We start from the raw sequence: 25,492 nt of genomic DNA, 5'->3' as shown, positions 1-25,492 counted from the left end.
GTCCTTCCTCACCACCAGATGTCCTATATAGTCTTACTGTCCTTCCTCACCACCAGATGTCCTTTATAGTCTTACTGTCTTTCCTCACCACCAGATGTCCTATATAGTCTTACTGTCCTTCCTCACCACCAGATGTCCTATATAGTCTTACTGTCCTTCCTCACCACCAGATGTCCTATTCAGTCTTACTGTCCTTCCTCACCACCAGATGTCCTATTCAGTCTTACTGTCCTTCCTCACCACCAGATGTCCTATACAGTCTTACTGTCCTTCCTCACCACCAGATGTCCTATATAGTCTTACTGTCTTTCCTCACCACCAGATATCCTATATAGTCTTACTGTCCATCCTCACCACCAGATGTCCTATATAGTCTTACTGTCCTTCCTCACCACCAGATGTCCTATATAGTCGTACTGTCTTTCCTCACCACCAGATGTCCTATATAGTCTTACTGTATTTCCTCACCAACAAATGTCCTATATAGTCTTACTGTCCTTCCTCACCACCAGCTATCCTATATAGTCGTACTGTCCTTCCTCACCACCAGATGTCCTATATAGTCTTACTGTCCTTCCTCACCACCAGATGTCCTTTATAGTCTTACTGTCTTTCCTCACCACCAGATGTCCTATATAGTCTTACTGTCCTTCCTCACCACCAGATGTCCTATATAAACTTACTGTCCTTCCTCACCACCAGATGTCCTATTCAGTCTTACTGTCCTTCCTCACCACCAGATGTCCTATTCAGTCTTACTGTCCTTCCTCACCACCAGATGTCCTATACAGTCTTACTGTCCTTCCTCACCACCAGATGTCCTATGTAGTCTTACTGTCTTTCCTCACCACCAGATATCCTATATAGTCTTACTGTCCTTCCTCACCACCAGATGTCCTATATAGTCTTACTGTCCTTCCTCACCACCAGATATCCTATATAGTCTTACTGTCCTTCCTCACCACCAGATGTCCTATATAGTCTTACTGTCCTTCCTCACCACCAGATGTCCTATATAGTCGTACTGTCCTTCCTCACCACCAGATATTCAATCCATTTGGCACGAGTCGTTTCACAGGTGAAACATCACTTTACACAGACCGAGAAATTCGTTTTATTTTCTTTGTCAGTAGTGCCTTATTAGCGGTACAGTTGTTTAAAAAAATACATACCTTTTATATCAAACACAAGAAAGAATATTTTTGAAACGGTAACATAGGCATGCATGTAGCAACTTGAAGTCATATAAGGAAGATCCTAGAAAAGTCATCATTATTTACAAAAGCGTATTTACAAATTTATATACATTCTTTAAAATCAAGTCGATGCCTTCGTAAGTTAAATACTTAAGCTGAACAGTTATTATATATGTAGCAAAAAAAACCTTTTTATAAAAACACACAATAGCTGTAGATTCTATTAGATATTTGCATTGAGTAACAACAAAGTGAATTAAAGTTACTACTTTTTCAATGTCCTTCTTATTTCAAAAGTTATCACAACATATTGTTCATGGATTGTCTAAAACATTTGGGCCATAAAACTAACCTTTTGGCATCTTTATCCGCGAGGGTTTGGCCGAGCTTTCGGGCAGTTTCTTCTGCTGCATTCTTGTCACTCTCACATTGTTTCAGTCTAAAATCACAAAAAATACATCAAGGATCACAACAGTTCGCTTACTTTGTCCACATTGTTGGCGACTTTTTATGAATATAAAACACAGACGTGCAAACAATAATAGAAATTTATGAATAAAAATCAAAGGCCGTCTGTTTTGTTAAAAATTAGAAAAATTAATGGTACAAAACATATTTAAATTGTATCATTATTGAATAGTACTCTTACAGAGTGCGCTTTTGATAAAAGGACTGTTGCTTTGTACGCAGCGCTCTTCAGCTATCCTACCGAATAACGCTTTTTTGCTGGCCTACCGAATAACGATCTTCAGCTGTCCTACCGAATAACGCTCTTCTGCTGGCCTACCATATATTGCTCTTCTGCTGTCCTACCGAATAACGCTCTTCAGCTGGCCTACCATATAGTGCTCTTCTGCTGTCCTACCGAATAACGCTCTTCTGCTGTCTTACTGAATAACGCTCTTCTGTTGGCCTACCATATAGTGCTCTTCTGCTGTCCTACCGAATAACGCTCTTCTGCTGGCCTACCGAATAACGCTCTTCTGCTGGCCTACTGAATAACCCTCTTCTGCTGGCCTACCATATAGTGCTCTTCTGCTGTCCTACAGAATAACGCTCTTCTGCTGGCCTACCGAATAACGCTCTTCTGCTATCCTACCATATAGCGCTCTTCTGCTGGCCTACCGAATAACGCTCTTCAGCTGACCTACCGAATAGCGCTCTTCAGCTGACCTATCGAATAACGCTCTTCTGCTGGCCTACCATATAGTGCTCTTCTGCTGTCCTACCATATAGTGCTCTTCTGCTGGCCTACCATATAGTGCTCTTCTGCTGGCCTACCATATAGTGCTCTTCTGCTGGCCTACCATATAGTGCTCTTCTGCTGGCCTACCATATAGTGCTCTTCAGCTGACCTACCGAATGGTGCTCTTCAGCTGTGCTACAGAATAACGCTCTTCTGCTGTCTTACGGAATAACGCTCTTCTGCTGTCGAACGGAATAACGCTCTTCTGCTCTCCTACCGAATAGTGCTTTTCTGCTGGCCTACCGAATAACGCTTTTCTGCTCTCCTACCGAATAACGCTTTTCTGCTGGCCTTCCGAATAACGATCTTCTGCTGTCCTTCCGAATAACGCTCTTCTGCTCTCCTACCATATAGCGCTCTACTGCTGTCCTACCAAATAACGCTCTTCTGCTGGCCTACCGAATAACGCTCTTCTGCTGGCCAACCGAATAACGCTCTTCAGCTGACCTACCGAATAACGCTCTTCAGCTGACCTACCGAATAACGCTCTTCTGCTGGCCTACCATATAGTGCTCTTCTGCTGTTCTACCATATAGTGCTCTTCTGCTGGCCTACCATATAGTGCTCTTCTGCTGGCCTACCATATAGTGCTCTTCTGCTGGCCTACCATATAGTGCTCTTCAGCTGACCTACCGAATGGTGCTCTTCAGCTGTGCTACAGAATAACTCTTTTGCTGTCTTACGGAATAACGCTCTTCTGCTGTCTTACGGACTAACGCTCTTCTGCTGTCGAACGGAATAACGCTCTTCTGCTGTCGAACGGAATAACGCTCTTCTGCTGTCTTACGGAATAACGCTCTTCTGCTGTCTTACGGAATAACGCTCTTCTGCTGTCGAACGGAATAACGCTCTTCTGCTCTCCTACCGAATAGTGCTTTTCTGCTGGCCTACCGAATAACGCTTTCTGCTCTCCTACCGAATAACGCTTTTCTGCTGGCCTACCGAATAACGATCTTCTGCTGTCCTACCGAATAACGCTCTTCTGCTCTCCTACCGAATAACGCTTTTCTGATATACTGTCGAATAGCACTCTTCTAATGTCCTGCCGAATAGTGATCTGATGTATTACCCCATTGCGCTCTTCTGCTGTCTTACTGAATTGCGCTCTTCTGCTGTCTTACCGAATTGCGCTCTTCTGATGTCTTACCGAATAGCGCTCTTCTGATGTCTTACCGAATTGCGCTCTTCTGCTGTCTTACCGAATTGCGCTCTTCTGATGTCTTACCGAATTGCGCTCTTCTGATGTCTTACCGAATAGCGCTCTTCTGCTGTCTTACCGAATTGCGCTCTTCTGATGTCTTACCGAATAGCGCTCTTCTGATGTCTTGCCGAATTGCGCTCTTCTGCTGTCTTACCGAATTGCGCTCTTCTGATGTCTTACCGAATAGCGCTCTGCCTACCTAACTCTCCCTTGGTATCATTATATATTATATAGGATACCAGTAGAACGGCCATACTTGAAGCTTTTGTATTAATGTAACTGGAACTTAACAGTAATACAAACAAGAAAAGAAGCTCACTTTTTCTCATTTTCCTTGAGAACGGATACAAGATGATTGGTCTTCTCCTCCAGTTTACTGACCATCTCAGTTTTGTGTTTTAGGGAAGTATCACAGTGCTGAAAAGAACATACCGGCTGATGAAATCATTTAACATAGTTACACCTGAAAACAGAAAAATACACAAGAAATTGTCGTTTGGCGAAAGCTACAGGCACCAAGAGGCAAGCCACTTTTTGGTTAATCTAGATTTCTACTCACTCTCTTGCCGATAACGAGCACATCTGATTACCGCTGACATTGAATAGTTATCACACGTTACCCTACATGGCGATTTGGTTTCTGTCTTCGCGATTTTTCAAATTTTGGATAAAGATAAACGCAATTTCATTTTTAATATAATATTAAAAATGAAATTGTGTTTATCTTTATCCAAAATGTGATAAACTAATAATCTAAAATAATCTAAAATCATTCGCCTCATTTAAAACCGATTTAATAACTTGACATTCAGGTCAAAATAATGTGTGTAAAACGTTTTTTAATGACGTCATCATTGAGACATACCTTTCAACGAGTTCAGAAAATGTGTTTGTAAGCGAGCCGTTTGCGAACAAATATGAGCCGAATCAAAGCAACCCCATTTCCCTCGCTACATACATTGCAATTTTGTACCGAAGTTGTTCGTAAAGGATGTGGACAGAAACAAATTCATTCCATTTACAACATGTCGTACAATGTTTGGAATTAATGAAAAATGAATCCAAACAATTCTAACTTAAAACTTTTCTATGTGCAGTTTCCATCAACCGCCCACTCGGCACGGAGCACAAACATTTCATGGCACCGTGAAATATTTAATGCAATTTATTTTGAAAACAGCTATCTGCCCATTTACTATGCTTTATCCTAGTGTGCGTTTACTTCATCATTGTTTATTATGAAACAATAAAGATCAGTTTATTGTTGCGCAATGTTCATGAAAACCCTCTAAAGTGCATCTACAAACAGTTTCAAACTGAAATTTATGATCTATATTAGAAGATAACATATGCACATCCCTATCTCATATAGCAATATAGCGAGAATATCGCTGGAAGCGATGGATTCTCCCCTAACGCTCATTTTTTTTTAAAGGCAGAAATCGTAATACGATGTACTGGAAGAAGAAAGATAGATGGTTGAAGCATTATGCACGCAGATTAACAACAAAAACACCCACAACATCAGATTCAAATTAATACGCGTCTGAATCATCGAGCTCAAAGGTAGACTTCTTTTTGTAACGCATGCGCAAAGGATGCATGTCAGGCAATATTCAACGTGTTTTAGGGGGGATTTTTCGTAGTTCTCGTACCTCTCCTTTGTTTTGTAATTTCCATTTTCAGTGTTGAGTCTGCGCATATCGTAAGAGTTGTAGCTGGAGTTGTCGTAAGAGTTGTAGCTGGAGTTATCACAAATATTATGATTTACTTGTAGCTTAGTCTAAATAAAAGTATTACCTTTTTAACAATAAATGACTGAATGGCCATATTTAAGTTTCCGAGCTATGTGACGAATACCTGTGATTCAACTTGGAAATATGTAGTACTATGGATGAACCACTGGCCTTAGATAACAAGGCCCGATTACTATGGATGAACCACTGACCTTAGATAACAAGGCCCGATTACTGCGGATAAACCACTGACCTTAGATTACAAGGCCCGATTACTGCGGATGAATCACTGACCTTAGATAACAAGGCCCGATTACTTTGAATGAAACACTGGCCTTAGATAACAAGGCCGGATTACTGTGGATGAACCACTGACCTTAGATAACAAGGCCCGATTACTATGGACGAACCACTGACCTAAGATAACAAGGCCCGATTATTTTGGATGAACCACTGACCTTAGATAACAAGGCCCGATTAATATAGATGAACCACTGACCTTAGATAACAAGACCCGATTACTGGATAACAAGGCCCGATTGTTACGGATGAACCACTGACCTTAGATAACAAGTCCCAATTACTATGGATGAACCACTGACCTTCGATAACAAGGCCCGATTTACATAGATCAACCACTGACCTTAGATAACAAGGTCCGATTACTGTGGGTGAACAACTGACCTTAGATAACAAGGCCCGATTAATATAGATGAACCACTGGCCTTAGATAACAAGGCCCGATTACTATGGATGAAGCACTGACATTAGATAACAAGGCCCCATTATTATGGATGAACTACTGACCTTAGATAACAGGGCCCGATCAATATAGATGAACCACTGACTTTAGATAACAAGGCCAGATTATTATGGATGAACCACTAACTTAGATAACAAGGCCCGATTTCTGTGGATGAACCACTGACCTTAGATAACAAGGCTCGATTACTGTGGATGAACCACTGGCCTAAGACAACAAGGCCCGATAACTTAAGCGTGTAGAGTGGAAATAGGTGTGCCACAAGAAGTCATGGTAGCAGTATAATCATATGATAAAAAACAACACTCAATGGACACAACTGATCATCGCCGTTCCGATAAATACGTCGTTCTGTGAATGATAAATTAGTACATTATTGAGTAACAAGTTACGTTCTTAGGCTATGCTGCCAATGCAAATTCATTTCGGTAGGTCTAAGCCAAGACTGACGGAAACAGTAGGGCCCTAGGGAAAATTAACAGTCGGTTATGAGTTCTGTTAGACCTTGTATCAAACATAATCATCTAAAATAAACAAATATGTTTAAAAAACAGCTATCACTGTTATCGACCTAAGCCCCCGAAGTGCCAGACTGATAAAAGACAAGAGTTAACATAAACTATAAGCATATATGCAGGACCAAATGAATGCCTCAAGTGTGGTGGAGCGATAAACTAGAGGTTAAGATCTGTGACTTGCACGCGACACATCCACAGGTAAGCACGTCAGCACCTGCGTCTTCATCCTGATATGTCGCCTTTATGTACTGACCATCTATGTCATGTTATTTCACCCCCTTACATAACAAAGATACAGTCCGGACATGAAACTCTATATGCTATTGGCATATAACCTTTAAATGTCACCTTGACCTTCAATGTAATGACGTTGGTCTTGCGCGTGAACAAACGATTGTGACATATTATCTCCGAAATCCCTTCTGCCTGACAATGTTACAGCCCTATGTATGCATCATTACATTATTATTATTATTAGCCACTTAGAGTGACCTTCAACCTCTAGGTAGGGAATTGGGTCATGCACGTGACATTTCTTATTTTTGTGACAAACATCTGTGTCAGTTCTGTTTTACAAAATCCCTCAAAAAGTTACTGTCTGGACACGACCATCTATCCTCTTTGTGAATACATGTTTATACATTATTCCAGAACGATTAAATTAAAAGGGTGACCTTGACGTTAGGTAGAGGGACGTGGGTCTTGCGCCCGATATGTCGCACAGAAAACGGTGCTGTCAGATTTAGCATTCTAATTCATACAATATTTCATGTGAATATATTATATATATGATTTAAGCAATTCTTGACTTTAAGTCTGTGCCAAGTGGTAACAGTGTTGCATTCATCAACACTGCCAACTATCAATTTGAATTAAACAGAGGCTACAGTGTTCATACGCTGTATGTAGTATGTGTTTTCGATGGTTCGCTCTTCCAGGATGTTTTAACTGAAGACCGAATTCTTACTGCATTTAAATCATCTACATGTCTATCAATAAGTTGACCGTGAATTGAAGGTAAAAAGGCAAGGCACACTGCTATACATTACCAGGATGTATTTGTAATTTTAAACCTTCTAGTATTTTTCTGTTGCTTTGACATCTAAACCAAGTCCATGTGACCAAAATTATTTATAATAAGGTCGGTTTCACTTTTAAAGGAATTTATGTAATTAAAATGTACACAATTTGGTGTCAAATTTTATACCACATATGAAACAATACAATTGTGTTCCCTTCACTATAGTTCTCTCTTAGTTTTCATGAAATAAGCACTATTTAATACTTTCAAATCTAAGAGCTTGACGTGATAAAGTTTCGCCGAAAGCCCCCCAGTTTGTTCAAGAAACAAATACGGTTTAAATTGTGAAGAAAGGAGTAGGAGTATGCTTTTGGCACTCAATAATTGCTGCTCCTCTGTTTTCGATCACATTCAACATGCAACAAGTCACTTTACAAGTGTTTTAAGCCTTAGGAGTGGCGCTACCAGTAATATGTATCGAAACTCATAATTTATAAGGCAATTTAATTCCCAGGGGCCACATTGTGATGCGTAGCAATTTCCTAAAACATTGTAAAATCATTTTGAGGCAGATGTTTTGTCTGTTGAAGGAAATGCAAGATGAAGACTATGGACGTGTCGCTACTATATAAGACCAAATGTTGGGTATTCGGTGGAGTTTAAATCAAATAATTCGGTGTATCTGAAGCTTTCAAAGGTAAGAAGTTTTGCACTTCATAACAAAAAGTACTTTACAGATTTAAATCAACAAATTAATAATTTCATTTGAAAAAAAATCATTTGGTAATTCATCTGAGAACTATATCATAATATTGAACACTTTAACTTTTTCGGTAATATACTACACGTTGCCTTTGATAAATTCCTATTGTGCTGCCTTGATATTATTGTGATAGAGGATATCTTTGTATTTAACAATACATTATTACGAGTTCTGCATATTTCCTTTTAAACAGCAGGTAATGAAATGCATCAATAAGCCCGACGTGCTAAACGAATAGGGGACTAATTGATAGAGCCGCGTGTTTTAACGATCATTTAATTTCACATTTCACACGTGAAAGGGATGGGCAAGACAAGTTGCTCAGTTAATTAACTTATTCATGAAAAGTTCGCTGCACACCTACGATAGTATCGCACATTATTGTTACATGTTCACGTATAACAGAAAAACTACTGATCACAAATCGCTGCAATATGATTTGTTTGTCATTCGATGTTAGCACGTCTTACAATTTAAACCGTAGCGCTGTCTAAAATAACGCTTGCGACAACAGAAAAAGTAGGGAATGTCGAGAGATTTTTGTACAGAAGAAGAGAGGTTGCTAAGTTAATTAACTTATTCATGAAAACTTCGCTGAACTCAGTATTATCGCATATTAATATTCCATGTTCAAATGTGAAAGAAAAACTAAACCTGGTCTCAAATCAATGTAACATGATTTGTTTGTCACTTGATGTTAGCATGTTTGTGTAACGCTGTGTAAAATAACGCTGCGTCGACTATAAAATGCGTCGAGGTTTCTTCCAAATCGGATTCTTTATCGCAGAGTTTCTCATACCAGTGTTTTAAGAGTTAACAAGATTTTAAACTAACCATACTTCACTGTTTGGAAAACGGGTTTTTGGATTTCTAAATTTTAAAGGGTGGGTGATATGAATACAAACTACATATAATTAGTAATTAGTTCAAATAATTATTTTAAAATTCAACTTTAATGAGTTCCTGCAGAAGTTTCAGGGATAATAAAATATAACAAACGGGCGGCATTCACGTTCTCCGTAATCTTATGCCTTATTCTATTAAGAAAGTGTAATGGTGAAGGCTAAAATACGATCTAATTATATATTAAGTAAATAATGTCTTATAATTATATTCCAAACATTAAAACCATGCACTTTGAAGCAATAATAATTTCTTTGAAGAACTCAAAACAAAATTGTTTTCTTTAAATAAAATGTGTTGTTTTCTTCCTAACAAATGGTTCCTGTGCGATATTAATAACACTTCTTAAGTCACTTCCTAACTCAACTCACTTTCCTAATTGAGTATCGCTTTAGTCATATGAAATAAAAAATCAAGAATTTCCAAAATACATTATTCTCAGTGACCTTATTGAAAAAAGCATACATAAATGTTAAAAACACTTCTACATGTCTTTTAATTTGGCTATTAAAATGCATAGAAATCGACTTAAGTTAGGAAACGACTAAAGTTGCTTTATGAAAATCGCCGCTGGTATTTAAAATACGATATGAATTGTTTCAGAAGAAGCGAGCATGAACAGCTACGTCCCAATAACCGCCTTTGTACTGATTGTAATGGCGTGCCTGGACTTCGGCACAGTTGAGGGACAGAGTTATCACTTCAGCAATGGTTGGAACCCGGGCAAGAGATCTTCAATGTCAACTGAAACCTGCCACTTCAGAACAGATGTTCAAACTCTAGTCTTCAAACTGATTGAGGTAACGTAGTTATTCAAATATATTTATATGTAGTGCAATGGTACTGTTTAGTAGTAGGATACGCCTCCCATTTCTTGTCCAACATCACTTCCTCATACTTTTAATTTTGTAAAGCGTCAATTTTAGTTCGCAAAATCCAGATACCCATTTGAGAAAAAAAACGACACAAAGTCATTTCGAAAAAAAACACCACAATACCAAACTTCACTAAGATGATAGATGTGTCAACTTTAAATGTTTAATGAAGGAAACATCTTTCTTTTGTGTGCAATGAGGAACGCTCCTCACAAAAACATATTACATGTGTCAAGTTCTACCCTTTTATTAGTTTAAATATTGTAAAATACAAAAAGTAAAAGACAAATTGTCGTGATACTAACGGCCAAATATCGAACTGTAAAATGAATGCTAAGGATCACATGACGTGTTGTTTTGTTTATTCCATTGGTATAATTATAGCGTCTTATTGAGTTATATGTGAATAAGCCTACCGATGTCGGGTCAACACCGCATCGTTGTGGTCTCTCAAAAAGCATCGAAAATTGAAAATATTTCAGTTTATTTGTTATATACTTAGTATATGTTTTTGTTTACGCCAGTTACGGACCACAAAACCTAAACGCACGCGCACCGTTAAAAATGGCATGGCCTAAAATACTGAAAATTGGTTTACCTTTAAACAGCATTCTTATATGAATTATTTCAGCTAGTCTGTACTTAAACCACATTTATATACTTTTGTATACTTAATATTGTTTGTCGAAATTATTTATATCACGTGTGTAGATTATTTACAAAACAATACGATTAAACTATACACTTGTACATCACTTGTCATTGTTCCTCATTTCTTTATATTAACTGCAAACAAATTGTTAATTGAATATTAAACTACGCATGTCTTTTTAAACGTCTTTGAAGCATTTCAATGGCAACTTAACTAACCATAAGAACGTGCAAATGTTTTAAGGATGAAGTTTTACGGATGCTCTCAGACCCCGCCTGCTTCGGTGGATTACCATCGCTACGCAACCTGGTAAGGTGTTGTGTTGCTGTTTTAAGTTTTGTGTCTCTCGTTAAGTGATGGTTTTGTGATGGTTGGGCTTTGAACTTGTGCCATTAAACAGGGTCATCGTAAATTGGTTCGCTTCTGGGCTAATCCCCGAAGTTTTCATTGCATTAATAATAATAATAATTATTATTAATATGTTAATGTTTTGGCATGAACTAATTCAACGTCTGTGTATGTGGGTCTTGAGAATTTAAGATACTGTTACCACAACGCCCTCCTTCCGTAACCATGCAACCGTAACAAGTGAAATTTAAAATTGCAATATTCCTATCAGTCAATGTATCACTCCGCGCTTTGGTAAACTATTTTACTGCAACATATTATTTACCATTCTTACTTTGGTTTAACGATAAAATTTGTTGTTGTATTACCTTCATGCATTCGGAACTCCTCGGCCATTTTTGTCCAAAATAACCTCGGTTGTATGCCGGTACATCAGTTGAAGTAGTTCGTACATTTTTAATTATATCATTAATGTAGTTTTTTAGAGTTGTATTTATTGATTTAAGTTTAAACTGATTGCCAGTGAAGTGTATTATTGCAAACATAATAAAGATTCCCAAGAGTTTAGTCATAAGTTTAACTGCTAAATAAAATTACTACGCGATCTACTTGCATGCAGCGGACTTAAACGTACCGCTTTTTGAGTATATAACCGTCCAAATACATCTGAGGTTGTTTTCGATAAAAATGGCCGAGGAGTTCTGAATGAACATGATGCCGCCACGGATACAAGAAAAGTGTGACGTAGCGATTTAAAAGAAATCAAGTTCTATAATTTTGCAATGATTTGTCTTCGATCTGTTGTATATGTATTATCAAACGGAAACGAGGTCATTAAACTTCATTTAATCTAAATCATGTGACCTAATACATGTGCTTAGCAGAAGCTAATGCTACATTGGATAAAATAATATTTGTTTAAACTAGCCAAAACTATATATTTATAAGATAGCAAGAAATTATCTAACTAGCACATTTCATGATCTCCTTGAGATTGTTTGGGTACTATCAAACTACGAGTGACAGATTCATGTTTTTCTTGCTATTGTGAGCCAGTCTTATTGTCAGTTTTAACATTTGTATTTTCATTCTTTTTGGTATATTTCCAGTTAAAGAAAGACATTGGTTATCCACCGATAGATGAGAGGAAGTAGAGAAGAGAGAAATATAAAAGCCGAATAGTCTACAGGAACTCACCATACAGAAACATGATCTCAAAAATGTGGAATATATTATAACTAGTCCGTGATAACATAACCTTAACGCACGGTTAATAGAGTAGTGTATTAATATTACTAAAAAATACTAATAAATCATATACTAATGAAAGGATGTATTCATATGCATAAAATAGAATGTTATAAAGAAAAATTAAATTCACCAACTTCAATTGTTGTTTTTTTGTGTTTTCAAAGGAGAGCAGTTTGTTTTGGGAACGTTGTTTTTTACCAAAATAATCAGTATGTGTTGTATTCGCTGAATAAATGCAGTTTTATTGAGGCATGATAATCAACTTCGACGCCTTAAAAAATCTTACAAATGAGCAACATGCAGGTACCGGTTCAGCTGATATTTGAATATAAAATCATCAAGCTGTAAATAGAATCATTCGATTTTCAATAGCGATGTTAATATATATTTTAGTCAAAGTTTTCATGACGACTTACCATAACGAACTTGACCACAACGTCCAAAAGCAGAAACGTTCAATGACTGAACATCAAAACGTTGAGATCGACCTTCCTATACACTACAAGTGATCGCTTATTTAACAATACATTGAAACAAATAAAACATCTCTTCCCACCTCTAGTATATCGTACATCTGGAGGTTGATGTTTTTGACGTCCTCTAGTTGTTTGCGCAGGCCGATGATGGTGTCCTGCTTCTCATGAATGTCCTTTTCAAGCAACTGCAGGGCCATCTCTATCTCCTGCTTCATGCTGATCTGCAGCTCCATCTCCTTCTCAACGTCCTACAATAACAAAGCATTTATCATTGTACTTGGTCTGGCCACACTTATTCCAGTCCTGTCTAGGGACGGACGGACAGTGCGATTAATCTATGTCTATCCTTGGGTGCATAAATCGCGCGGTCGCCACAAAAAAGAGCAATAATTTAATACAAGCCAGCTGTTTTAGGCAATAACGTTCCCAGAAGCCTTATCTGACGAAAGTTAATCGCAAAGCGTAGGCAGTAAACGGTGCTGACGATGGCCACGGATATATGCATATCCGGTTAATAGTTGGATATATTTAATTTAATCATTGATATTATTCAACAGGTCACGCACTGCCATCAAAGGTAAACATCTCGTCCGGCAAGAAATCATTCTCGCTTGAACTGTAATCGGTTATGTGAACTGACAAGCACAGAAATATGAGAGGTTCAACTAATCTAATAGACCACCCATTGTGACAATTTTGGTGGACGTTAGTTTGTGGAATCAATGCTGTATTATTTTATACGTTCAAAAGCGTCTTGTCTGGAACATATATGACCAAATATGCCATAATTTTAATCATAAGCGAATTATATTCTTTTACATAATATTACAGTAGTTTATCATTGTATCATAATCATGCATAGATTTAAACGGAGTAAAAATGACGAAAAACTGAAACCAACGAGTCTGAGTTGTATTTCCTCGTCTAGTCTTTTCTTCACATCGGCATACATCTCGTCCAGACCCGCCCTCGACTGCTGGTACGTCTGGCGCTCAACATCGATGTCCTTCTTTGATTCCTGAAGGAGTTTCATAGATATGTTACATGTAAGGAATATATTAATAGATTGCAGCATACGCTGGTGGTTTCGAGTCCATTCTTGTCTAGAGAACTTTTCGTTGAAATTCATCGGCTCTATGTTCTCTGTATTAAAATGATTTAAAATTGTGTAAGGCCAGTTTTAACTACCTAAAAACGTTCATTGCCACAATGGTCGAAAACAAAAGGCGTAGTGTGAAACGTATCTGGTAAAAACAACGCTGTTAGCGCCGGCTTCTCATCCATTGAACCCATCGTACACAACACTGTCAACGCATGCTTCTCGTCCTAACCCATCGTACACAACACTGTCAACGCCGGCTTCTCGTCCTAACCCATCGTGCACATCATTGTCAACGCATGCTTCTCGTCCATTCAACCCATCGAACACAACACTGTCAACGCCGGCTTCTTGTCCTAACCCATCGTACACATCACTGTCAACGCCGGCTTCTCGTCCTAACCCATCGTACTCAACACTGTCAACGCCGGTTTCTCGTCCTAACCCATCGTACACAACACTGTCAACGCCGGCTTCTCGTCCTAACCCATCGTACATATCACTGTCAACGCCGGCTTCTCGTCCTAACCCATCGTACTCAACACTGTCAACGCCGGCTTCTCGTCCTAACCCATCGTACTCAACACTGTCAACGCCGGTTTCTCGTCCTAACCCATCGTACACAACACTGTCAACACCGGCTTCTCGTCCTAACCCATCGTACACAACGCTGTCAACGCCGGCTTCTCGTCCTAACCCATCGTACATAACACTGTCAACGCCGGCTTCTCATCCTAACCCATCGTACACAACACTGTCAACGACGGCTTCTCATCCATTCAACCCGTCGTACACATCACTGTCAATGCCGGCTTCTCATCAATTCAACCCGTCGTACACATCACTGTCAACGCCGGCTTCTCGTCCTAACCCATCGTACACATCACTGTCCATGCCGGCTTCTCGTCCTAACCCATCGTACACAACGCTGTCAACGCCGGCTTCTCATCAATTCAATCCATCGTACACAACACTGTCAACGCCGGCTTCTCGTCCATTCAACCCATCGTAAACAACGCTGTCAACGCCGGCTTCTCGTCCATTCAATCCATCGTACACAACACTGTCAACGCCGGCTTCTCGTCCATTCAACCCATCGTACACAACACTGTCAACGCCGGCTTCTCTTTCATTCAATCCATCGTACACAACACTGTCAACGCCGGCTTCTCGTCCATTCAACCCATCGTACACAACACTGTCAACGCCGGTTTCTCGTCCATTCAACCCATCGTACACAACACTGTCAACGCCGGCTTCTCGTCCATTCAACCCATCGTACACAACACTGTCAACGCCGGCTTCTCGTTCATTCAATCCATCGTACACAACGCTGTCAACGCCGGCTTCTCGTCCATTCAACCCATCGTACACAACACTGTCAACGCCGGCTTCTCGTCCATTCAACCCATCGTACACAACACTATACGAAATGAAAGCATCCGTTTCTTCTTCAATATCCAGAAACCTGGCATTGAGTGATCGCTGCTCTTTACGCAATGATGTGCACTTTGTCTTGACTAACAGCCGTTTCCATCCTTGCATGTTACATTCTTTAGATCATTCAAACACTTGTTGACTCCATGAGACCGTAGACTTTGGTGTTAAAGGTTGCAGCGTCCGTAGAACAGCGTCGTTGACTCTCAGAGACTCTTCCAAATTCTTTAGAACGGCGTAAAACACTAAACATCACAAACGTCGAATCGATACAGGTACAACTTGTTATATCAGCTATGATAGTTGGACATTATTTAGCAACTTACTTTTGTATCTGTTTGCGGATACTTTTAGTCTAAAAAGGAACAAAACGAAAATTGTGTAGGCACAAAAATGTAACTAGAGCAGTGCAAATGGATTTAAACGACCGGTAATCTCAGTAGACAAAATGCTAAGACTAAACTATGTGACGTGTTATACGTGTGTGTCTTGTCAAGACTAAACTATGGGGCTTGTTATACGTGTGTGTCTTGTCAAGACTAAACTATGGGGCTTGTTATACGTGTGTGTCTTGTCAAGACTAAACTATGCGGCGTGTTATACGTGTGTGTCTTGTCAAGACTAAACTATGTGACGTGTCATACGTGTGTGTCTTGTCAAGACTAAACTATGGGGCGTGTTATACGTGTGTGTCTTGTCAAGACTAAACTATGTGACGTGTTATACGTGTGTGTCTGGTCAAGACTAAACTATGTGACGTGTCATACGTGTGTGTCTGGTCAAGACTAAGATATGTGACGTGTTATACGTGTGTGTCTGGTCACGACTAAACTATGTGACGTGTTATACGTGTGTGCCTTGTCAAGACTAAACTATGGGACGTGTTATACGTGTGTGTCTGGTCAATACTAAACTATGGGGCTTGTTATACGTGTGTGTCTTGTCAAGACTAAACTATGGGGCTTGTTATACGTATGTGTCTTGTCAAGACTAAACTATGGGGCGTGTTATACGTGTGTGTCTTGTCAAGACTAAACTATGGGGCGTGTTATACGTGTGTGTCTTGTTAAGAGTAAACTATGGGGCGTGTTATACGTGTGTGTCTTGTCAAGACTAAACTATGGGACGTGTTATACGTGTGTGTCTTGTCAAGACTAAACTATGTGACGTGTTATACGTGTGTCTTGTCAAGACTAAACTATGGGGCTTGTTATACGTGTGTGTCTTGTCAAGACTAAATTATGGGGCTTGTTATACGTGTGTTTCTTGTCAAGACTAAACTATGGGACGTGTTATACGTGTGTGTCTTGTCAAGACTAAACTATGTGACGTGTAATACGTGTGTGTCTTGTCAAGACTAAACTATGGGGCTTGTTATACGTGTGTGTCTTGTCAAGACTAAACTATGTGACGTGTTATACGTGTGTGTCTTGTCAAGACTAAACTATGTGACGTGTTATACGTGTGTGTCTTGTCAAGACTAAAATATGTGACGTGTTATACGTGTGTGTCTTGTCAAGACTAAACTATGGGGCGTGTTATACGTGTGGGTCTTGTCAAGACTAAACTATGGGGCGTGTTATACGTGTGTGTCTTGTCAAGACTAAACTATGGGGCGTGTTATACGTGTGTGTCTTGTTAAGAGTAAACTATGGGGCGTGTTATACGTGTGTGTCTTGTCAAGACTAAACTATGGGACGTGTTATACGTGTGTATCTTGTCAAGACTAAACTATGGGGCTTGTTATACGTGTGTGTCTTGTCAAAACTAAACTATGGGGCGTGTTATACTTGTGTCTGGTCAAGACTAAACTATGGGACGTGTTATACGTGTGTGTCTGGTCAAGACTAAACTATGGGGCTTGTTATACGTGTGTGTCTTGTCAAGACTAAACTATGGGGCTTGTTATACGTATGTGTCTTGTCAAGACTAAACTATGGGGCGTGTTATACGTGTGTGTCTTGTCAAGACTAAACTATGGGGCTTGTTATACGTTTGTGTCTTGTCAAGACTAAACTATGTGACGTGTTATACGTGTGTGTCTTGTCAAGACTAAACTATGTGACGTGTTATACGTGTGTGTCTTGTCAAGACTAAACTATGGGGCTTGTTATACGTGTGTGTCTTGTCAAGACTAAACTATGGGGCTTGTTATACGTGTGTGTCTTGTCAAGACTAAACTATGTGACGTGTTATACGTGTGTGTCTTGTCAAGACTTAACTATGGGGCTTGTTATAAGTGTGTGTCTTGTCAAGACTAAATTATGGGGCTTGTTATACGTGTGTTTCTTGTCAAGACTAAACTATGGGACGTGTTATACGTGTGTGTCTGGTCAAGACTAAACTATGGGGCGTGTTATACGTGTGTGTCTTGTCAAGACTAAACTATGGGGCTTGTTATACGTGTGTGTCTTGTCAAGACTAAACTATGGGGCTTGTTATACGTGTGTGTCTTGTCAAGACTAAACTATGGGGCTTGTTATACGTGTGTGTCTTGTCAAGACTAAACTATGGGACGTGTTATACGTGTGTGTCTTGTCAAGACTAAACTATGGGGCGTGTTATACGTGTGTGTCTGGTCAAGACTAAACTATGGGGCTTGTTATACGTGTGTGTCTTGTCAAGACTAAACTATGGGGCGTGTTATACGTGTGTGTCTTGTCAAGACTAAACTATGGGGCTTGTTATACGTGTGTGTCTTGTCAAGACTAAACTATGGGGCTTGTTATACGTGTGTGTCTTGTCAAGACTAAACTATGGGACGTGTTATACGTGTGTGTCTTGTCAAGACTAAACTATGTGACGTGTTATACGTGTGTGTCTTGTCAAGACTAAACTATGGGGCTTGTTATACGTGTGTTTCTTGTCAAGACTAAACTATGGGACGTGTTATACGTGTGTGTCTTGTCAAGACTAAATTATGTGACGTGTTATACGTGTGTGTCTTGTCAAGACTAAACTATGGGGCTTGTTATACGTTTGTGTCTTGTCAAGACTAAACTATGTGACGTGTTATACGTGTGTGTCTTGTCAAGACTAAACTATGTGACGTGTTATACGTGTGTGTCTTGTCAAGACTAAAATATGTGACGTGTTATACGTGTGTCTTGTCAAGACTAAACTATGGGGCTTGTTATACGTGTGTGTCTTGTCAAGACTAAACTATGTGACGTGTTATACGTGTGTGTCTTGTCAAGACTTAACTATGGGGCTTGTTATAAGTGTGTGTCTTGTCAAGACTAAATTATGGGGCTTGTTATACGTGTGTTTCTTGTCAAGACTAAACTATGGGACGTGTTATACGTGTGTGTCTGGTCAAGACTAAACTATTGGGCGTGTTATACGTGTGTGTCTTGTCAAGACTAAACTATGGGGCTTGTTATACGTGTGTGTCTTGTCAAGACTAAACTATGGGGCTTGTTATACGTGTGTGTCTTGTCAAGACTAAACTATGGGGCTTGTTATACGTGTGTGTCTTGTCAAGACTAAACTATGGGGCGTGTTATACGTGTGTGTCTTGTCAAGACTAAACTATGGGGCGTGTTATACGTGTGTGTCTGGTCAAGACTAAACTATGGGGCTTGTTATACGTGTGTGTCTTGTCAAGACTAAACTATGGGGCGTGTTATACGTGTGTGTCTTGTCAAGACTAAACTATGGGGCTTGTTATACGTGTGTGTCTTGTCAAGACTAAACTATGGGGCTTGTTATACGTGTGTGTCTTGTCAAGACTAAACTATGGGGCTTGTTATACGTGTGTTTCTTGTCAAGACTAAACTATGGGACGTGTTATACGTGTGTGTCTTGTCAAGACTAAACTATGGGGCGTGTTATACGTGTGTGTCTGGTCAAGACTAAACTATGGGGCTTGTTATACGTGTGTGTCTTGTCAAGACTAAACTATGGGGCGTGTTATACGTGTGTGTCTTGTCAAGACTAAACTATGGGGCTTGTTATACGTGTGTGTCTTGTCAAGACTAAACTATGGGGCTTGTTATACGTGTGTGTCTTGTCAAGACTAAACTATGGGGCTTGTTATACGTGTGTGTCTTGTCAAGACTAAACTATGGGGCGTGTTATACGTGTGTGTCTTGTCAGGACTAAACTATGGGGCGTGTTATACGTGTGTGTCTTGTCAAGACTAAACTATGGGGCTTGTTTTACGTGTGTGTCTGGTCAAAACTAAACTATGGGGCTTGTTATACGTGTGTCTTGTCAAGACTAAACTATGGGGCTTGTTATACGTGTGTGTCTTGTCAAGACTAAACTATGGGGCTTGTTATACGTGTGTGTCTTGTCAAGACTAAACTATGGGGCGTGTTATACGTGTGTGTCTTGTCAAGACTAAACTATGGGGCGTGTTATACGTGTGTGTCTTGTCAAGACTAAACTATGGGGCGTGTTATACGTGTGTGTCTTGTCAAGACTAAACTATGTGGCGTGTTATACGTGTGTGTCTTGTCAAGACTAAACTATGTGACGTGTTTTACGTGTGTGCCTTGTCAAGACTAAACTATGTGACGTGTTATACGTGTGTGTCTGGTCAAGACTAAACTATGGGGCTTGTTATACGTGTGTGCCTGGTCAAGACTAAACTATGTGACGTGTTATACGTGTGTGTCTGGTCAAGACTAAACTATGTGACGTGTTATACGTGTGTGTCTGGTCAAGACTAAACTATGTGACGTGTTATACGTGTATGCCTTGTCAAGACTAAACTATGGGGCTTGTTATACGTGTGTGTCTTGTCAAAACTAAACTATGGGGCGTGTTATACTTGTGTCTGGTCAAGACTAAACTATGGGACGTGTTATACGTGTGTGTCTGGTCAAGACTAAACTATGGGGCTTGTTATACGTGTGTGTCTTGTCAAGACTAAACTATGGGGCTTGTTATACGTATGTGTCTTGTCAAGACTAAACTATGGGGCGTGTTATACGTGTGTGTCTTGTCAAGACTAAACTATGGGGCGTGTTATACGTATGTGTCTTGTCAAGACTAAACTATGGGGCTTGTTATACGTGTGGGTCTTGTCAAGACTCAACTATGGGACGTGTTATACGTGTGTGTCTTGTCAAGACTAAACTATGGGGCTTGTTATACGTGTGTGTCTTGTCAAGACTAAACTATGTGACGTGTTATACGTGTGGGTCTTGTCAAGACTAAACTATGGGGCGTGTTATACGTGTGTGTCTTGTCAAGACTAAACTATGGGGCGTGTTATACGTGTGTGTCTTGTTAAGAGTAAACTATGGGGCGTGTTATACGTGTGTGTCTTGTCAAGACTAAACTATGGGACGTGTTATACGTGTGTATCTTGTCAAGACTAAACTATGGGGCTTGTTATACGTGTGTGTCTTGTCAAGACTAAACTATGTGACGTGTTATACGTGTGTCTTGTCAAGACTAAACTATGGGGCTTGTTATACGTGTGTGTCTTGTCAAGACTAAACTATGGGGCTTGTTATACGTGTGTTTCTTGTCAAGACTAAACTATGGGACGTGTTATACGTGTGTGTCTTGTCAAGACTAAATTATGTGACGTGTTATACGTGTGTGTCTTGTCAAGACTAAACTATGGGGCTTGTTATACGTTTGTGTCTTGTCAAGACTAAACTATGTGACGTGTTATACGTGTGTGTCTTGTCAAGACTAAACTATGTGACGTGTTATACGTGTGTGTCTTGTCAAGACTAAAATATGTGACGTGTTATACGTGTGTCTTGTCAAGACTAAACTATGGGGCTTGTTATACGTGTGTGTCTTGTCAAGACTAAACTATGTGACGTGTTATACGTGTGTGTCTTGTCAAGACTTAACTATGGGGCTTGTTATAAGTGTGTGTCTTGTCAAGACTAAATTATGGGGCTTGTTATACGTGTGTTTCTTGTCAAGACTAAACTATGGGACGTGTTATACGTGTGTGTCTGGTCAAGACTAAACTATGGGGCGTGTTATACGTGTGTGTCTTGTCAAGACTAAACTATGGGGCTTGTTATACGTGTGTGTCTTGTCAAGACTAAACTATGGGGCTTGTTATACGTGTGTGTCTTGTCAAGACTAAACTATGGGGCTTGTTATACGTGTGTGTCTTGTCAAGACTAAACTATGGGACGTGTTATACGTGTGTGTCTTGTCAAGACTAAACTATGGGGCGTGTTATACGTGTGTGTCTGGTCAAGACTAAACTATGGGGCTTGTTATACGTGTGTGTCTTGTCAAGACTAAACTATGGGGCGTGTTATACGTGTGTGTCTTGTCAAGACTAAACTATGGGGCTTGTTATACGTGTGTGTCTTGTCAAGACTAAACTATGGGGCTTGTTATACGTGTGTGTCTTGTCAAGACTAAACTATGTGACGTGTTATACGTGTGTGTCTTGTCAAGACTAAACTATGTGACGTGTTATACGTGTGTGTCTTGTCAAGACTAAACTATGGGGCTTGTTATACGTGTGTTTCTTGTCAAGACTAAACTATGGGACGTGTTATACGTGTGTGTCTTGTCAAGACTAAATTATGTGACGTGTTATACGTGTGTGTCTTGTCAAGACTAAACTATGGGGCTTGTTATACGTTTGTGTCTTGTCAAGACTAAACTATGTGACGTGTTATACGTGTGTGTCTTGTCAAGACTAAACTATGTGACGTGTTATACGTGTGTGTCTTGTCAAGACTAAAATATGTGACGTGTTATACGTGTGTCTTGTCAAGACTAAACTATGGGGCTTGTTATACGTGTGTGTCTTGTCAAGACTAAACTATGTGACGTGTTATACGTGTGTGTCTTGTCAAGACTTAACTATGGGGCTTGTTATAAGTGTGTGTCTTGTCAAGACTAAACTATGGGGCTTGTTATACGTGTGTGTCTTGTCAAGACTAAACTATGGGACGTGTTATACGTGTGTGTCTGGTCAAGACTAAACTATGGGGCGTGTTATACGTGTGTGTCTTGTCAAGACTAAACTATGGGGCTTGTTATACGTGTGTGTCTTGTCAAGACTAAACTATGGGGCTTGTTATACGTGTGTGTCTTGTCAAGACTAAACTATGGGGCTTGTTATACGTGTGTGTCTTGTCAAGACTAAACTATGGGACGTGTTATACGTGTGTGTCTTGTCAAGACTAAACTATGGGGCGTGTTATACGTGTGTGTCTTGTCAAGACTAAACTATGGGGCTTGTTATACGTGTGTGTCTTGTCAAGACTAAACTATGGGGCGTGTTATACGTGTGTGTCTTGTCAAGACTAAACTATGGGGCTTGTTATACGTGTGTGTCTTGTCAAGACTAAACTATGGGGCTTGTTATACGTGTGTGTCTTGTCAAGACTAAACTATGGGGCTTGTTATACGTGTGTTTCTTGTCAAGACTAAACTATGGGACGTGTTATACGTGTGTGTCTTGTCAAGACTAAACTATGGGGCGTGTTATACGTGTGTGTCTTGTCAAGACTAAACTATGGGGCTTGTTATACGTGTGTGTCTTGTCAAGACTAAACTATGGGGCGTGTTATACGTGTGTGTCTTGTCAAGACTAAACTATGGGGCTTGTTATACGTGTGTGTCTTGTCAAGACTAAACTATGGGGCTTGTTATACGTGTGTGTCTTGTCAAGACTAAACTATGGGGCTTGTTATACGTGTGCTTCTTGTCAAGACTAAACTATGGGGCTTGTTATACGTGTGTGTCTTGTCAAGACTAAACTATGGGGCTTGTTATACGTGTGTGTCTTGTCAAGACTAAACTATGGGGCGTGTTATACGTGTGTGTCTTGTTAAGAGTAAACTATGGGGCGTGTTATACGTGTGTGTATTGTCAAGACTAAACTATGGGGCTTGTTATACGTGTGCTTCTTGTCAAGACTAAACTATGGGGCTTGTTATACGTGTGCTTCTTGTCAAGACTAAACTATGGGGCTTGTTATACGTGTGCTTCTTGTCAAGACTAAACTATGGGGCTTGTTATACGTGTGTGTCTTGTCAAGACTAAACTATGGGGCTTGTTATACGTGTGTTTCTTGTCAAGACTAAACTATGGGACGTGTTATACGTGTGTGTGTCTTGTCAAGACTAAACTATGGGGCGTGTTATACGTGTGTGTCTGGTCAAGACTAAACTATGGGGCTTGTTATACGTGTGTGTCTTGTCAAGACTAAACTATGGGGCTTGTTATACGTGTGTTTCTTGTCAAGACTAAACTATGGGACGTGTTATACGTGTGTGTCTTGTCAAGACTAAACTATGGGGCGTGTTATACGTGTGTGTCTGGTCAAGACTAAACTATGGGGCTTGTTATACGTGTGTTTCTTGTCAAGACTAAACTATGGGGCGTGTTATACGTGTGTGTCTGGTCAAGACTAAACTATGGGGCGTGTTATACGTGTGCTTCTTGTCAAGACTAAACTATGTGACGTGTTATACGTGTGCTTCTTGTCAAGACTAAACTATGGGGCTTGTTATACGTGTGTGTCTTGTCAAGACTAAACTATGGGGCTTGTTATACGTGTGCTTCTTGTCAAGACTAAACTATGTGACGTGTTATACGTGTGTGCCTGGTCAAGACTAAACTATGGGGCTTGTTATACGTGTGTGTCTTGTCAAGACTAAATTATGGGGCTTGTTATACGTGTGCTTCTTGTCAAGACTAAACTATGTGACGTGTTATACGTGTGTGTCTTGTCAAGACTAAACTATGGGGCTTGTTATACGTGTGTGTCTTGTCAAGACTAAACTATGGGGCTTGTTATACGTGTGTGTCTTGTCAAAACTAAACTATGGGGCTTGTTATACGTGTGTGTCTTGTCAAGACTAAACTATGGGGCGTGTTATACGTGTGTGTCTTGTCAAGACTAAACTATGGGGCGTGTTATACTTGTGTGTCTGGTCAAGACTAAACTATGGGGCTTGTTATACGTGTGTGTCTTGTCAAGACTAAACTATGGGGCGTGTTATACGTGTGTGTCTTGTCAAGACTAAACTATGGGGCTTGTTATACGTGTGCTTCTTGTCAAGACTAAACTATGGGGCTTGTTATACGTGTTTTTCTTGTCAAGGTAAACATGTACACAAGACCTGTAAACAGATTTGATCAGTTAAAGCCACGAGGCATAACGCAAACGGGCACGATGACAACATACATATACAGAACGGACTGGTATTATTGTTTTATATTCAACAGAACCGTTGCTTATAATGACATCAACACGAGGAAATGAATGGCGGTGCAATTCGATATCGACATCGAACTTCTTTTCCATATAATGCATCATTTTTGGCAAATGCCATATTTCATACTTTCATGTCAATCCCATGAGACGCGCGATAATGGAACGGTTTTGCCGTATCAGATTGTATGAAATAGTTGTATTGATGATGCAGCAAATTTAGTTTCGGTTCGAAAAGTAACAGAAACGACCTATCCTGATCCTATTTGAACAAGTTATGTCGTATTTTCAACAATAAACAACAAAACCGATTCATTGAAATGAAAATGTACTTTGTTCAATGGGTTTTTTTTGGAACGTTCTGGATACAAAAATTAAGTTTGTATGCGCCTACATCAGTCTAGCTGAGTATCAAATGCGTCCCAACTAATATGAAATTGTTACAGAGGTAACCTGTTGTTCCAGTTAGAGACTATAATACATGGGTCATAACTCTGAAATTATTAATCGTTCTCGCTGGTTTTGATTCGTCGAAAATGCCCATAAACAGCATGAAGATTGTTTGTACAAATATATTTCAAGAGACAAACTCTGAAGACAGCCACCAAACAAAAATAAAAGAGGTAACCAAATAGACGAAAACACAATTGATCCAAAACAGTAAAAGGGTTAGTATGGTGGCATATTACTGCCGTAAGATAACCTGATAGCGTTCGCGAATTTTTTCGTGTCAACCACTTAATTTTTGCGATAATTATCTAGCTATCTAGTTAATATTTGCGATACTTTTTTAGTTAGATAAATATCATATGACTAAAAAAAGGCTTGAAAGTGTCCAGAACTG

At 39.7% G+C, this 25,492-nt stretch overlaps 2 protein-coding genes across 4 annotated transcripts in view; one reads left to right on the top strand and one right to left on the bottom strand.

The window, feature by feature from the left end:
* The window catches only part of LOC128246860 (RUN and FYVE domain-containing protein 2-like), a 55,420-nt gene that overhangs the window by 10,690 nt on the left and 19,238 nt on the right, over positions 1–25,492 (bottom strand). For both annotated transcript variants that reach the window (XM_052965356.1, XM_052965365.1), the window contains exons 9-12: positions 13,851–13,967; positions 13,030–13,197; positions 3,963–4,060; positions 1,549–1,635 (exon numbers count right to left, since the gene is read on the bottom strand). In XM_052965356.1, coding sequence (XP_052821316.1) covers positions 1,549–1,635; positions 3,963–4,060; positions 13,030–13,197; positions 13,851–13,967 — 470 coding nt within the window. The remainder of the gene's footprint in view (positions 1–1,548; positions 1,636–3,962; positions 4,061–13,029; positions 13,198–13,850; positions 13,968–25,492) is intronic.
* LOC128246954 (prepro-gonadotropin-releasing hormone-like protein) lies at positions 8,281–12,612 on the top strand. 2 transcript variants are annotated; one of them, XM_052965538.1, is made up of 4 exons: positions 8,281–8,378; positions 9,951–10,147; positions 11,118–11,183; positions 12,332–12,612. In XM_052965538.1, exons 2-4 carry the CDS (start codon positions 9,962–9,964, stop codon positions 12,374–12,376), a joined length of 297 nt encoding a protein of 98 aa, XP_052821498.1. In that variant the 5' UTR covers positions 8,281–8,378; positions 9,951–9,961; the 3' UTR covers positions 12,377–12,612. The 2 variants fall into 2 exon arrangements, with proteins under 2 accessions (XP_052821498.1, XP_052821499.1); XM_052965539.1 differs by having other exon boundaries at positions 8,302–8,378; positions 9,954–10,147.

This window comes from Mya arenaria, chromosome 2, assembly GCF_026914265.1.
Source record: "Mya arenaria isolate MELC-2E11 chromosome 2, ASM2691426v1".
Taxonomy (NCBI): Eukaryota; Metazoa; Mollusca; class Bivalvia; order Myida; family Myidae; genus Mya; species Mya arenaria.
This window is presented reverse-complemented; position numbering and strand designations above follow the sequence as displayed.